The 14,781-nt window shown below is 40.5% G+C and overlaps 1 protein-coding gene across 15 annotated transcripts in view; it reads left to right on the forward strand.

Annotated features, from left to right (window-relative positions):
* Nucleotides 1-14,781, forward strand: part of LOC133403429 (protein unc-80 homolog) — a 70,640-nt gene that overhangs the window by 49,421 nt on the left and 6,438 nt on the right. For 11 of the 15 annotated variants that reach the window (XM_061678371.1, XM_061678372.1, XM_061678376.1 and 8 more), the window contains 17 exons: nt 536-670; nt 761-899; nt 1,048-1,144; nt 1,225-1,395; nt 2,246-2,338; nt 3,038-3,256; nt 3,719-3,919; nt 6,730-6,853; nt 8,880-9,005; nt 10,118-10,241; nt 10,348-10,554; nt 11,220-11,404; nt 11,494-11,659; nt 11,732-11,911; nt 12,063-12,210; nt 13,209-13,265; nt 13,904-13,985. In XM_061678371.1, the coding sequence (XP_061534355.1) occupies nt 536-670; nt 761-899; nt 1,048-1,144; nt 1,225-1,395; nt 2,246-2,338; nt 3,038-3,256; nt 3,719-3,919; nt 6,730-6,853; nt 8,880-9,005; nt 10,118-10,241; nt 10,348-10,554; nt 11,220-11,404; nt 11,494-11,659; nt 11,732-11,911; nt 12,063-12,210; nt 13,209-13,265; nt 13,904-13,985 (2,454 nt within the window). Of the gene's footprint in view, nt 1-535; nt 671-760; nt 900-1,047; nt 1,145-1,224; nt 1,396-2,245; nt 2,339-3,037; nt 3,257-3,718; nt 3,920-6,729; nt 6,854-8,879; nt 9,006-10,117; nt 10,242-10,347; nt 10,555-11,219; nt 11,405-11,493; nt 11,660-11,731; nt 11,912-12,062; nt 12,211-12,403; nt 13,266-13,903; nt 13,986-14,781 lie in introns of those variants that run through there. The other 4 variants (XM_061678379.1, XM_061678432.1, XR_009768690.1 and 1 more) reach the window with 3 other exon arrangements.

Consider the following 14,781-nt stretch of genomic DNA (forward strand, 5'->3'; position numbering starts at 1 on the left):
GACGAAAAAGCTTTAAAAGGTATTTGAGACTGAAGACAAGACTATGACTGACATGACTGTGAGAACTGCTTGGTGTGAGTGACGGTCTGCTGATTACTGACGTGTTAGTGCGTTTATGTACAGGTATGTGTGTGGTGTTTGAGAGACAAATGCTGGAATCTTGCCAAGTGTTTGATGAATGTGCATTGTTTGACTGATGACAGGTAGATCTGTTGTACACTATGGATACTGTATGTATCTGTGTGCGTGGTATTACTCATGTAATACGTCGTGAGCTGTTGCAGGGAAAAATAAGTTAGGGGAAATCTTTTTTTTTTTTTTTTTTAGGATTGATGATTAACTAGTGTGATGCTGATACTAATGGATTAAAAAACACTTTCAGTTTGTCTTGTTCATACTCCTGTAATATTCGACAATAGTCATTCAAACACAAGACTGTTGTTACCATTTACAATCTCAGTAAAATGATCAAGAAATATTTAAGTAAAGCTTTGAAATGAAATGCACATCTCACATATACTTGTTATGGGGGCAGGTTTATGCAGACTATGAAGGCAACCCCTTATTGAGGCAGGGAATTGAGTTCTGCTGTCGGCAGTTCTACATCCTCCACCGCAAGCCTTTCATCCTACAGTTGTTTGCCAGTGTGGCGCCACTGCTGGAATTCACAGTAAGGTCAACAAGCTGCAGCACTCCAAATTCAAATGTTTCTGTACACTTGTAAATCCAGTTTTGGTTACAAAAACCTTTCTGTCTTCAGACCAGCACCAGTAGCGGCCTTTCCAAGGGCGTGTCATCTCAGTGTCTATTTGACCTTTTGGTCTCTCTGGAAGGCGAGACTCTGGATGCCCTGGACGCATTGGAGCTGGTTAAGGCAGAGAAACCATTGCGTTCGCTGGGTAAACTCTGACACTGTTGTTTCATTTTGCAGATACGCAGCAAAACGTGGCTTGTACATTCGTTACATTCTCTAGTCACATTTGAACAATGACTGCAAATTAAGAAATGTACAGGTGGATATTGATATAAACCTTCCTTTTGTTGCAGATTTCTGCTATGGTAATGAGGACTTGGCTTTTTCTATTAGTGAAGCCATCAAGCTGTGCGTCACCGTGGTAGCCTATGCACCCGAATCCTTCAGAAGGTAAATTCCATCCTTTTGAACGTTACATTGGACTTGTTTATATCAGACTTAAAAATGTAACAATTTAATAATTTGGTCAGTCTTCAAATGCTGATGGTGCTGGAGGCCCTGGTGCCGTGTTACCTCCAGAAGCTGAAGAGCAACACAATGACCATGGAGTCAGCATCTGCAGCCAGGGATGAGATCGCAGCTATTGCCGCTCTGGCCACATCACTGCAGGCTTTGCTCTACAGCTCGGAGGCCCTCACAAGGTGCCACTCTTATCCCCACCTTGTCTTTGCCATGGTTTTGTCTATTTAGCAACAGAGGTTGGGGACTCGAGTCACATTATTGACTCAAGTCAGATTTAAGTCAACGATTTTGGGACTTCCTTGGCTAAAGTTATGAAAGACTTGATTTGACTTTGGTTCAGGAATCGGGACACTCAACTTGACCTAAGCTTTTTCAACACGAGTTAACTAGTCTCGCCTGCTTACATTTGAAAATTTGCTTCTTCAAGATAGTGTGCCATTTTTATGGGTGTTGAAAGAAAAGTGAATTTTGGTGTAGTGCATGTGAACCAAGTAACCAACTAGTAGCCTATGCTATGATGTTGTGTGCAGAGGCCACATCATGAAACACATATTTTGGAGACATTATTCAATTTGCATTTAATTATTGTTTTTTAATAAAAATAAAAAAAGATGGAAAAACAGAATGGCTACATGCTGGGCTTGCAAAAGAGACACAACAACTACGATATATAACTAAATCTATCACTCTAAACCCCACAAAACACGTAAGCTATGCTGACTTCAAACATTAGCTAACCGATACCAGGTCAAACATAAACTAAACTTAATGTCGGTTATGCGTTTAATTGAAAAGAGACAATAATAGACTACAGGGAGACTGATTTAGTAAAAAAATGTGATTTTGAATGTGTTACTTGATTTACAAATTGGTTAACCAAAGTAATTACTTGCTTGAAATTTAGTGGCTTGCTTGATTTTTGCCAACGTAACTTGGGATTTGCTTGACAATTGAAGGTTAAGTCTTGAGACTTGCTTATGACTTGCATGACTTACCCTCATCTCTGCTTAACAGTACATTTGTTAACAGGCCAATGACAGCGCCACAGATGTCCCGCTGTGATCAGGGCCATAAAGGAGGAACCACTGCCAACCATGCCATGTCAGGAGGAGTCAACACGAGGTCAGAGGATGATGATGTTTTTTTTTTTTAATTACAGTCGTATCTTGAGTGCACAAAAAATTAGTTGGGAGTCAGCTTCAGCCATTTAGCACCTAGATGGAAGCATCAAACTTCAAAACGTAATCTGTTGTGAAAATGAGTCTCTCTTTTTTTTAATCACGGGTCCTAAAAAAAGTGATTGCTGAGAAGAACTGGATGATGTCCATCTAATTAAAGGTTGAGGTAATGGAATATGAACAATGTGTGTGTACCTGGCGAAGCCGTACAAGCGTAATATGTACAAAACTGAAGCACGAGTCGATAAAGGCTATAAACACCCAGACAAGGGTGTTTAAAGAATCTCTAAACTGTGGGCCTCTGTCGATTTTAAAATATGGAGAAAGTGAGGAAAGTGTAGCAAAAATGCAAAACTGAAAAAGATTAAGTTCAGTGAGATTGTTTATTTCTTGACATTCTATTTTACTGTTATTAATGTGTGCAGTACAATACTATACAGTGCTATTAAAAACACATCACAAAATGTGTTTTTGGGGGGGCTGGTACAGCTTGTTAGCGTTTTCATTTATTTCAATAGGAAAGGTTTTGAGATACAAGTGATTTGAGTTGTAAGCATGGACATGGAACATATTAAACTCATAAGTCCATGTAGTACTCTAGCTTTTAATGAGGTCTTTATGTACTTTGATACATGTCGCTCAGGGACAACCTCCACCTGCTGGAGGAGGGCCAGGGCATGCCGAGGGAGGAGCTGGATGAACGCATCGCAAGGGAGGAGTTCCGCCGACCACGAGAGTCCCTGTTAAACATCTGCACAGAATTCTACAAACACTGCGGGCCCCGTCTAAAGATCCTGCAGAATGTAGCTGGTGAACCGCGCGTGACTGCTCTGGAGCTGCTTGACATCAAGTCCCACATGAGGTGACTAGGACGACAACGCTGTCTGACATGCACCTTCACTTTTGTCTGCTTGTTGCTGGTGGTGGCGTGGCTGGGCACGATGGTGTTGGGAGCGGACCATTATCGTCCACTATGCTGTCTTAATGGGACTATGACTGTTGTTGATACAGCTATTGTTGTGCCCATTGTTCTCTCGTCCCTGACCCTGTCGTTCAATCCCTCGAACCTGTTTTTTTCTCTCTGCGCTCTGTCCCTTTACTCTGTCTCTCCATCTCAACCCAACCGGCCAAGACAGACTGGGAGGTTTTTTTCCTTCGAGGGAGTTTTTCCTTGTCTCTCTTAAGTGTTTGCTCATGTGGGGTTCAATTGGTTTTGTGCGAGAAGTGTGGTTCTTGACCTGCTCAATGTGTAAAGTGCCTTGACATAACTTTTGGCGCTTACTGAAATACAATTGATTTGTGTGTTTGTGTGTGTCCTTCCCAGGCTGGCAGAGATCGCCCATGCTCTGCTGAAGCTGGCACCATACGATACCCTGACTATGGAGAGCCGAGGCCTGCGCCGCTATATCATGGAGATGCTGCCCATCACCGACTGGTCTTCTGAGGCCGTGCGTCCCGCTCTCATCCTCATACTCAAGAGGCTTGACCGCATGTTCAACAAGATCCACAAAATGCCCACGCTCAGGTGCGCTCGCCCACAGGCATTATGCACCAGGTCTGTTCAATCCCACTTTTACTTTCTCTGTATCCACGTGAGTGTATCGTGCTGTGCCAGTGCCGTGGTGTGTACAGTAGATATGCGGCTTCTTGGCACTGTCCTGTCGCACTGCCTCCGTGGGTGCTGTCCCGTATGCGTTGCTGTGATGTATTTTTGTGCGGTCACATGTGGATAGCCAACCGGGTCAAGTCTTCTGCCATGAAACTATTTAGATTTTATTGTAGATAAGTAAAACAACGACAAGGGTTTAGACCAGAATCCCATTTTTGTGCGAAAGTACATGGACGAAAGCAGGTTTGGCTAACTCGATGAGCATGAGCCCAAAAAACAGCCCACGCCATCGCAAAGAGCTACACAACATGCTCCCAAATCAACAGTAATAAACAATGTTCAGACACAATATTAGGTGCACCTATACAACCATAGCTATTTCTATTTTGTTTACCTCCAGCTCCATGAGGAGGTCAATTATTTTGAACAGCTCTCAGTATTGTGCAATTGACACCAGCGCTTAATCCACTTAACTACAACCGCAATAATAAATATATTGTTCACTGAGTAACTCAAGTCAGTCGAAAGTGAACATAATCTTTGTAAAGGCAGTTTTTTAAAATAATGCTCTTATTCTGCACCTCATTGGATTGTGTAGGTACTTAATGTTATGCCAAGTTGGTTTATACTTACCACCTCGCCAATGGCAAATGGAAACAGAATGTGGCAAAGCGAATATTGCCCACGTTCTCCACTATGGCGAATCAAAATTTGCGTGTGTCAAAATTCAGAAGCCCTTCCTGATAAAAGTTAAAGTGACCGCCCTCATTCTGCGGTGTGTAAACGGTGTTAATGGTTTAGTTTTTCCCCGGCTTCGTAAAATGGTTCACTCCTGTCTATATATTGTTTATCTTCAATTAAAAAGACTAAATTTAAGAAAACTATGTATAAAGTGCTTAAGATCCTTCTTGGGGATTATCAAATAAGTGAATCACCTCAATAATTTTACTTTAATTGGTAAGAACATTAATTAACATTTAATATAGTTTACCATTTAAACCGCTTTTCTACGCACATCTTGGTGATGAAAAGCATCACTCATTTCACTCTCTACTTTATCTCTATACTCGGCTGACACTAACAGCAGTGCTACTGCTACTGACAAGAGCATCATTATACAGTATTACATTTTTACAAGGCATGAATTTAAATCAATGTCAATATTCTACCATGATGGAAGGTTTTTAGTTTTACAATCCAATAGTATTCATTTCATCATAACGTTTAGGCCTGGCCTACAGGAAAGAGTTGTTCATTTGTTGGCTACATCCAGTGTTGTGTTTGCCATACTATAGACAAATTGAGTTCTTGTTTAGTGAATAATGCTGAAAATAACAAACTTCCTCCCCAAAAATCACATGGTATCTCACAATCGCAATATTTGTCTAAAAGAAAGAAACAAACAAAAACTTGCAATTAAGAATATTTTCCCAAATCATTCAGCCCTACTCCCGATTAATGAATGAGTAAGTAGTTTTAATTGGGCCCACATTATTAAAGCTCATCGGCTTAGTTCCCACTAACGAGGACTGGCTAAGTGTGGCTAAAGGTTTAGCCAAATAAACACGTGATGTTGTGGCTAACACAAGTGTGGCTCGGAGATTTTGATACTTCTTAGCCACATTGGGTAATAGCTTTCACTACACAGTGCCAACCCTGGTACTATACAGTATGTCCCATCATAGCTCTACACTACAGTACAGAGTTAATTACTATATACCTCCAACAATATTCAACAGTGGACCCTCAACAGCATTTTCCCACAATCATATTTGGGTTTGAATTACATCTGTGGTTACACGAGGTAACCATGGCAACAGAGACATGTTTTGATTTCACTGAGTAAAATCTTTTATTTAGAGGGGGGAGTAAACATTTCCAGACATAACGATGAACCATACATTGATGTCACTAGAATGAAGAATAAAAAATGTCTGCTTCTTGAGTAACGTTTTGGCATGTGCAAAGTTTGTCAATATTATTGTTGTCAATATTAGCATGAAGTGAGCAGAAATGGTGCGCTACGTTTGTAATGTTAAAATGTGACAAGGAAGCGCAATTCTAATAGTGTTTGCAGGCAGCTAGAAGCCACTTCCAACTAACTAGATAACCAGCAAGCATTGAATGTGCATGGACGATCAAAATTCATTCATATCCATCCATCCAGTATCTTCAGAACCAAAATCACAAGTAGGCCTTTATGGATATTTATTTGATCACTGGGATACGGTAATACTGGAACAGAAAAGGTAGTTTTTATATCAATATTTTTTTATGTTTTTCTCCTTAAAACAATTGGGTATGATGAATCTTATTTAGCACATTAAACAAAAGCATATTAAATAATGATGATGATGATGAAGAAGAATATGAGTACACACAAAAACACTTCTGATCTCTTGATCCATAGCAGGTGCACAAGCAGGAACTTAGACCAGGAACATACTATAATATGCAGAACTGCAAAACTTAAGATGGATAAAAGTACAGTTCCATGACTGAGACTAGACCCAGATGTTGTATGTATCACACCAGGGCCTGTTGCTGCACTGTATGCTACATTTGTGAGCTTCTCAATCTTTGCCGCCAATGTGAATTTGATTGATTATGGGAGGGAATTCTGGAAACTGCGAGCATCTTTCAGCATTTGTGTGGTCTGACTATGTGTTTGTGGTGGGGGGTGGGGATTGTGGCGGCCTGCGCTGCTTGCTTCTGTGGTTTTCCAGGAGACAGGTGGAGTGGGAGGCAGCCAGCAACCTGATTGAGGGCATTTGTCTGACTCTCCAGCGGCAGCCAATCATCTCCTTCCTCCCGCACCTTCGCTCGCTCATCAACGTCTGCGTCAACCTGGTATGAAGAGCACAAGGTTGTGCTTGTCCGTGTTGTTGTTTGCTTCTAAGAAATGGGCCTGCTAGGGAGTTCAATCTGGGGGGTATTCCAGCAAGCAGGTTACGTGAAATCTCAGAGGAAGTCGACCCTGAGATGAAGGAAAGCCGGATCATTCCGTTCCAAAGAGCTGGGGAGGAGGAATTCCGAATTAGTTACCGTGGTAATGGAGTCCGTGAACCTAACCTGCTCGCCTAGCAGTTTAGGTAAAGTCAATCCTGACTTTCTACGTGTCTCCTCTCAAGTGAATCAAACACGGTTCGTCCGTTTCTCCGCAATCCCATCGATATTGAGGCACAACTAAATCTAAAATATGCTGGGATTCCCGAACTAATTTATCATAAAAAAAACTATTGCTTTTCATATTCAGTCAACATGGTGGATTTGTGCTGCGGTACAAATTTTATGCAATGATGTGTCTGCCTGTGAGAAAAGTCACAGTCACAGTGAAATGTCTCTTATGGTGTAAGAAAAATAGTTTCACAGGATTGCAAGTGATAGATGTAAAAATCATTTATCTCAACATATTTCATTTGATCAAATCATGACCCTGACAAGAATTTTATCACAAAACTTTTTTGCATTACGTTTATTTTCCTAAAAATGTGATTAAATATATTTTTTAATTTTATCTATTTTGTAATATTTTCTCTTAGAATTGGTTGATTGATTAAATATTAATACAATTCAGTACATATACATTTAACAATGATTTGTTTGTTTTTAATAATTGGTTATTCAAGTTAATTTTGGTTGATTTTAAATTACATTATAAAATGTGAATACATTATTTTGTGTGTAAAATAAACCAGTTTACATTTGTATTCATCATTTACTTTTTATTAATTTAACAAATTAAATCATTGGTTGATTTATTAATTTAAAAATGGTAGTAGTAATCGTCGTCGTCGTAGTTTTATTTTTAGTATTTTATAAAAATTACTGAAATATGTTTTTATAAATTTGAAATCTTAAAATTTCAATAATTGCTTCATTAATAATCATTAAAATCAGAAATATTTTATTGTTTAAAATTTGTTTATTCATTTTTTTATTTTGTTTAATCTATCTATAATAAAATATGGTTAATTGATTTATTATAAATAACATATTTTTAAAGAACCCAGTATTATTTTATTATTCGAGGAAATCATTTTTTAACCATTTCTTTTGCCCTTATCTGCAAATGACCTGGCCCATCTGTCCATTTTAAAAATCCAATGTAGCCCTCGAGCACAAAAAGTTGACACCCCCCCAATGCAGTCTTATCGGATGTCTTTTTGGCTTCCAAATTTGAGGTGGCTGGGACACGTCGTGCATTTAATGTACTGTATATTCATGTAGGATCTATAAATCAATGACACCAATTTCTAAATGAAATTGCGTTAAATAAAAATGTGTTGAATGTTAAATGAATATTTACTTTATTAATAAATAATTAGTATGAATACAATTACGCATTGAAACTCCACATTTACTCACGCATCAATTGCTTCTCTTTCCTTCACTTCTGCAGCAGTGTTACTTGTTTTGTTTTTGCTTTTTGGGGTGTTTTTTTACAGAATATAGTTTCATATCACCTCAGCCTTCATTAGCACCTCCAATTCCAAGGGGGAAGTCAGTAACCTGACATGTTTCTCTCAGTTTCATCTTTGTATGATTTTACTGTTTGTATCTTTTAGTTTATGCTTTTGCAGTGCAGGTGATCACTTCCTTTCTTACACATTTACAATAGTTCTCACATTAGTTTGTACAGTTCGGGAGTCAATTTAGGTTTTGAGAAATACCATGCACATGGAGTGAAAGACGTCTGAGGTTGTTCTTACTGCTTTGTAAAAGGATAGTTCATATATAGCTTTGCTTAAAAGAGAGGGGAAAACACACAAAACTTATTATTTATACTAATTATGCTCTGATTTTACTGGTCCGGCCCCTAAACTACAATGACTTTGACACCTCTTTTTTAAGCATTTTTTTTTGTTGCCGACAGGTTATGGGCGTGGTGGGCCCATCCAGCGTGGCAGACGGCTTACCCCTGCTCCACCTCAGCCCTTACCTCTCCCCGCCGCTCCCCTTCAGTACAGCGGTCGTCCGATTGGTTGCTTTACAAATCCAGGTACGGGTCTTCATACCACACAGGAAACAAGGCTACACTCAGTTCCTGGATTTATTGTCTTTGAGTCAGGACTGGTGAATTGGTGATAGTGCCAAAGATGTGTGACCATGGTTCTACAAAGACAGACCGTAAGATTGCAACAGCTTGTACAAAGTAGAATAGAAACATGCATCTAGCTTTGCAATCATAATACATGTTAAATGTAGATAATATTTAGTCAAACTACAATCAAATCCTTAATCAATATATCAATAATCAATAAACCTAATCTACAACATAAAGTAACGGTGGTGCCTTGTGATAAGAGTTTAATTCCTTCAGTGACCACGCTCGTTACTCCAAACACTCGTATCTCAAATCATCTTTTCCCATTTAAATTCCATTAATCCATCCCCCCCCCCCCCCCAAAAAAAAAAAAAAAAAGTAATGTACGGTATATTTTAATGAGGAGAACTAGCACTCCATGATATTGTATTTTATAAAAACATACAGTAATTACATAATTTAAAAAAATTTAAAAGAATCCATTCAATGGCCATTGTGCTGCTCTTTGTGGTGTGACCGCCTTAGTCACCTTGGGGTGGTATAAGACACACAGAAGGGTACAGTATACTGTTCTTTGAGCTGTCTCAACCCATCAGTAGGGAACTAATATTAGTCATTCTTCGCATAGGATAAAGACTATTTTGTGTTGCTGCACCGTTGGTGTTCAGTCCGGTGCTTAAAGGGTTGTAGCACCCCAACATGTGCATGCATGCATGCATGTTCATGACAATAAAGGTGATTCTTCTTCTTCTAATTAGTGTTAGCATTAAGCTAGCAGATTGAAAGGCTTAACTTTGTGGTTATTTTAAATGGACAAGGTGTAATTCTCTTTGTTTCATGTTTAGTGTGATAGTGAACTTCAACTGGGAGTGGCAATAAACAGCTTGAAGCCTGTTTTTTTTAAAGAACTGTTTACCACAGTGCTGCTTATTGTGAAGTGAGTTGTGTTGAGTTCACTGGCACGATACAGTGTAAATCTCTGCTCGCAAGTCAAAGCAAAACATTTGTCACTTGTATCTCAAGACAATTAATTAACCACAATAAGTTAATATTTTTATTTCTTACAGGCCTTGAAGGAAGACTTCCCTCTCAGCCATGTGATCTCACCTTTCACCAATCAGGAGAGGAGAGAGGGGATGCTGTTAAACTTGCTAATCCCCTTTGTACTCACTGTCGGGTCAGGAAGCAAAGGTATAAGCTTACACGTTTAGCTTTTTGAAATTTAGGCCCGAATTTCTGAATGCAACAAAAATAGTGATGGATCTTTACTTGCACTATGCGAATGTGTTCCTCACAGACAGCCCCCACCTTGACCAGCCGGAGATCTTCCTGCTGCTGCAGACTGTCATCAACATTCTGTTGCCGCCGCGCATCATCTCCACTTCCCGTACCAAGAACTTCATGCTGGACGCTTCGCCGGCTCACTGCTCCACCCCCGGTGACACAGGAAAAGACCTGCGCAGAGAGGGTTTGGCTGAGTCAACCAGCCAGGCGGCGTATCTGGGTATGAGTTGAATGATGATGTAGTTCAGGGGTTCTCAAGCTTTTTTTCAAAAATACAACTTTATTCTCATAATATTACAACTTTAATTCTGTAAAAGATATTTTTCTAAAAAAAACACCTTTGTTCGCAAAAAATAGGAGTTATTAAAATATACATTTAAAAAAAAAAAAAAAAAAACTGACAATATGGCACAATTATATCAGAGCTTTTAATTGGCCCAAAGCTATGGTAGCAAGGCGTATTTGTTTTGTTATGTTTATTTTTTTGTTGCACCTCTCCCCATTTCATTAACATAATAGCATAGTTGCCTAAATTATATTTGAACAGTTTTGGAAAATAAGAAGAAAAAAAATTATTTCAACAATCAAGACAAGTCCAGTTACCTCGATTCAACCTTTGCGGCTCACCATGACCTAAATGACTGAGAATCTACAAAGACAAAGAAAAAAAAAACTCAAATTTTTTGTTGATATTGTGACAATAAGTTTAAAAATTACTTTGGCAATTGTGCTGTCAGGGGAATAATATGTAGGTCTGCATATTAAATGATACTACAAAATAAATCTATAAATTAATTTAGCAAATTCTCGGTTTGAGAACCTCTGGTGAATTGCGTTGTTTGCTATCCTTCCTTTCATTCTCACTCACCTTTCTTGCATCCACAGCTCTGAAAGTGGTTTTAGTGTGCTTCGAGCGCTCTCTGGGGAACCAGTGGTATCGTCTAAGTCTACAGGTGAAAGAGATGGCTCTCAGGAAAGTGGGGGGCCTCGCCTTCTGGGACTTCATTGACTTCATCGTGCGAACCCGCATCCCCATCTTTGTCCTACTGAGGCCCTTCATACAGTGCAAGGTGAAGCAACCGTGCCAGAGTTTCTTCTTTTGCTTCAGTCGCTTTCATTTCCTCACCATCATCCGGCAATTTCTTCCGCTGATATCTAGTTATTGACTCAGCCGGCCGACTCCCAGGAAGAGATCACGGCCCGTCACCACATTGCCGACCAGCTTGAGCGGCGCTTTATCCCGCGACCTCTCTGCAAAAGCTCGCTGTTTGCCGAATTCAACAATGAACTCAAGATCCTCAAGGAGGCTGTCCACAGCGGCTCTGGTTAGAATCTCTCACGACAACGCTTTTACTGGTACCTCTGAGCATGTTCTGAACCACTGTTTTTACTTGTAGCGTACCAGGGCAAGACATCCATCAGCACAGTAGGCACCTCCACGTCGGCCTACCGCCTCAGTTTGGCCACAATGTCGCGCTCCAACACAGGCACGGGCACAGTTTGGGAGCAGGACAGCCAGCCATCCCGCCAGCCTTCGCAAGACACGCTCAGTCGCACTGATGAGGACGACGAAGAGAGTCAGAGCCATTTTACCTGGCGTTGTTATTTCACTTGCAGTCACAAATACGTCTCTGCCACCAGAAAGCTCAATATCCCTGACGTTTTGTGATTAGTGTGAGTCTCACTTCATGTATTTATGACATGACCTCTGGTGCTGTCTCCCTCCAGATGACTCGATAAGTATCCCCAGTGTAGTGAGTGAGCATGAGGCGTTCTTGCCCAGGCTTATATCAGAACGCCGATTCTCCAGCCATGCCACCGGCTCAGCTACTTTGCAACCCGAAGCCCCCCGCACCACCATGCTGCCCAGCCACAGGTAACAATTTGTCTTATGCTGTGAAGAGGCCAAGTCATATTTCGCTCAGAGGTGGCTAAAAAAAAAAACACTCTGTACTTAAGTGCAAGGACTGATCATAGTGTAAAAAAAAAAATCTGGAACGACTGATTAAACTCTTGTGCTGTATTGAAGTAAAAGTAAAACTTCTGATGTATTATTCTTTTTCAATCAGAGCAGGAATGGGGGGTGTCTGGGAAACCCCCCTAAAATAGGCCAAGCATCGTCCCTGGTGTAAGGTAAACAGATTATACTGTATGTAAGGCTAGCAGTGTTGTGCATCTTCTGATTGCAAATCACACGCCAATGTATTTTTTTTTTATTAGTCACTTTGAAAACCTTGCTTTTGTGTGGCACCACGGAGACTTTGTATGTGGTCATGTGACTTCCTGGCTCTGTTTGATTGGTGAAATGGAGTGAAACTTCACCAGTGGTTAGGCTGCATTGGTAGAACAGGAGGAGGCACAAGTCTCTCTGACGAACCAAAAAAAAGCAATTAAAAAACTAAAAGCAGCAAGGGGACTGTAGCTCAGTCTAACAGAGTAAAAGTAGTGTTTCTTCATAACAAAAATACTCAAGTAAAAGTAAAAAGGATGTTGTATTAAAATAACTCTCAAAAGAACAATTCATCCAAAAAGTTATTTTTAATACTGTAACTGTAGCTCGTTGCTACCCTCCTCTGACGAGAGAGATCTGTTTTCAAATGTAGGCAATAAAAAGTCATCATAAAATAAAAGCTCAGGTAAAGTACAGATTCCTGAAGAATCTGCTTTAGAACAAAGTATTTGTATTAACTTACATCTTACCACTGGTTTCAGTGTGTATCACAATGTTTTCTGACTCAGCAGCTGCTGGCAAGAATGTCAAAAACGTTGCAGCTGTCCCTAGTCAGCATGAGGTGATGTGGGTGCTGATGGATGTGGACTTAACTGCGAAAACTCCCGCTCTCCCCCTCCGCCTCCCACCCACCCTTTTTACAGTGAACCCAATGTGCTAGATGAGTCCCAGGGCCTTCTGCAGGAGGGTAACCTCTCTAGGTACAGTGCCCCCCAACCCTCTTTCTGTGTGTGTCCGGTGCATCTGTCCAGCAGTAGGAGGGACCCGGCCTCCAGACGGCCCTCCTTTATTGGCTGCCTCTCCGTATGATCACCCATCCACATCCAGTCCAGTCACCTCGACCCGTCACACTCCCCGCTCCCTCTTACCTGTTTCTCTCTCTCTGTCAGTAAATTGTGCATTTGTCTCTGTCTCCTCCCCACACCCCTCGAGTGCCGCACTGACCCTCATCTTCTCAGCTCATCAGCTGCGCTATCCAACTGGGCGTCCAACTGTGGATACCAATCTGTCGGGGCAAGGGGGTGAACTGTGGTAGCAACCCCAACACATGTTAGCCGTTGTCTGTTTTTTGAGAGCTCTGATTCAAACTACATCCTTAGTCGCCAAGGAAACTTCATACAAGGTTGCTACTCCAGCCCCCCTCCATCCCCTGTTGTGTTTGAATCATAACAAACTATGTGTGTTGTGTTGTGAGTGAGTAGAATAGCATCTGTGATCAAAGGATTGGTGCAGGGGTGGCCCAGCAGCATTATTGTTGTGTGTAGTTTGTTGTGTTTTGCTGTTATTGCATCTCAGTCACACACGTGTTATATGTATGAGTATTTCTGTTTGTTACCAGGGTTGCCAGTGTACAGAGCGAACCCGGTCAGCAAAACCTTCTCATCCAGCCTCCACTGGGGAGGAAGAGAGGCCTCAGACAGGTAAAGGTTTTCAAAACTTTTACAAGGGTATTTTCATCTCACCACAAGTAAAAATACTCCATTGTGACTGATTGAGTACAGTGGTGCCTTGAGATACAAGTTGAATTATTTCTGTGACCATGCTCGTAACCCAAAACAGTCATATCGCAAATCATCTTTCCCCATTGAAATGAATGGAAGTGCCATTAATCCGGTCTAGCCTCCCCAAAACAAAAAAATGTTTTTACTGAAATGTGTTTTTCATAAGGAAACGAACAAACTAACACTGTAATATTGTACTTTATTCTCAGAGTAATAACATCAATTAAATGTAAATACCAGTAATTAGTTTGTGCATCATGATTTAATGCTTCAATTCAATTACCCGCTAATTGTGCTTTGTGCTGCCCCTTCTGATGTGCCTGCCTTTGACTCCAGTGGGCATTATAATACAGTCATACAGACACTAACGAAAAAGAGTCACCACTACAAAAAGCTGGATATATTATGGTAAGTAGTGTATTATCAAATATAAGACCCCAAAGCACACAACCCAGAATTGGCGATTAACAGGACTTTCTTTGAAACAAAAGGGAAGTAAGAAGTGAGCATGAACTACAAGGTAGCACACAAACAACAACGACAAAAGTGTCGACGAGAAAAACACAGAAATAAGGAAAAACAAAAGTGGAGGGACGGAGAGCAAGAGGGGACAGACGTTAAGAAAAAAAAAACACATTAAAGGGCAACTAAATCAATCAAACAGAACAGAACTCAGATGTAAATGAAGGGACACAAGAATAAATTAACTCAAAGA

The sequence above is a fragment of the Phycodurus eques genome, chromosome 1, assembly GCF_024500275.1.
Source record: "Phycodurus eques isolate BA_2022a chromosome 1, UOR_Pequ_1.1, whole genome shotgun sequence".
In the NCBI taxonomy this organism is placed as follows: Eukaryota; Metazoa; Chordata; class Actinopteri; order Syngnathiformes; family Syngnathidae; genus Phycodurus; species Phycodurus eques.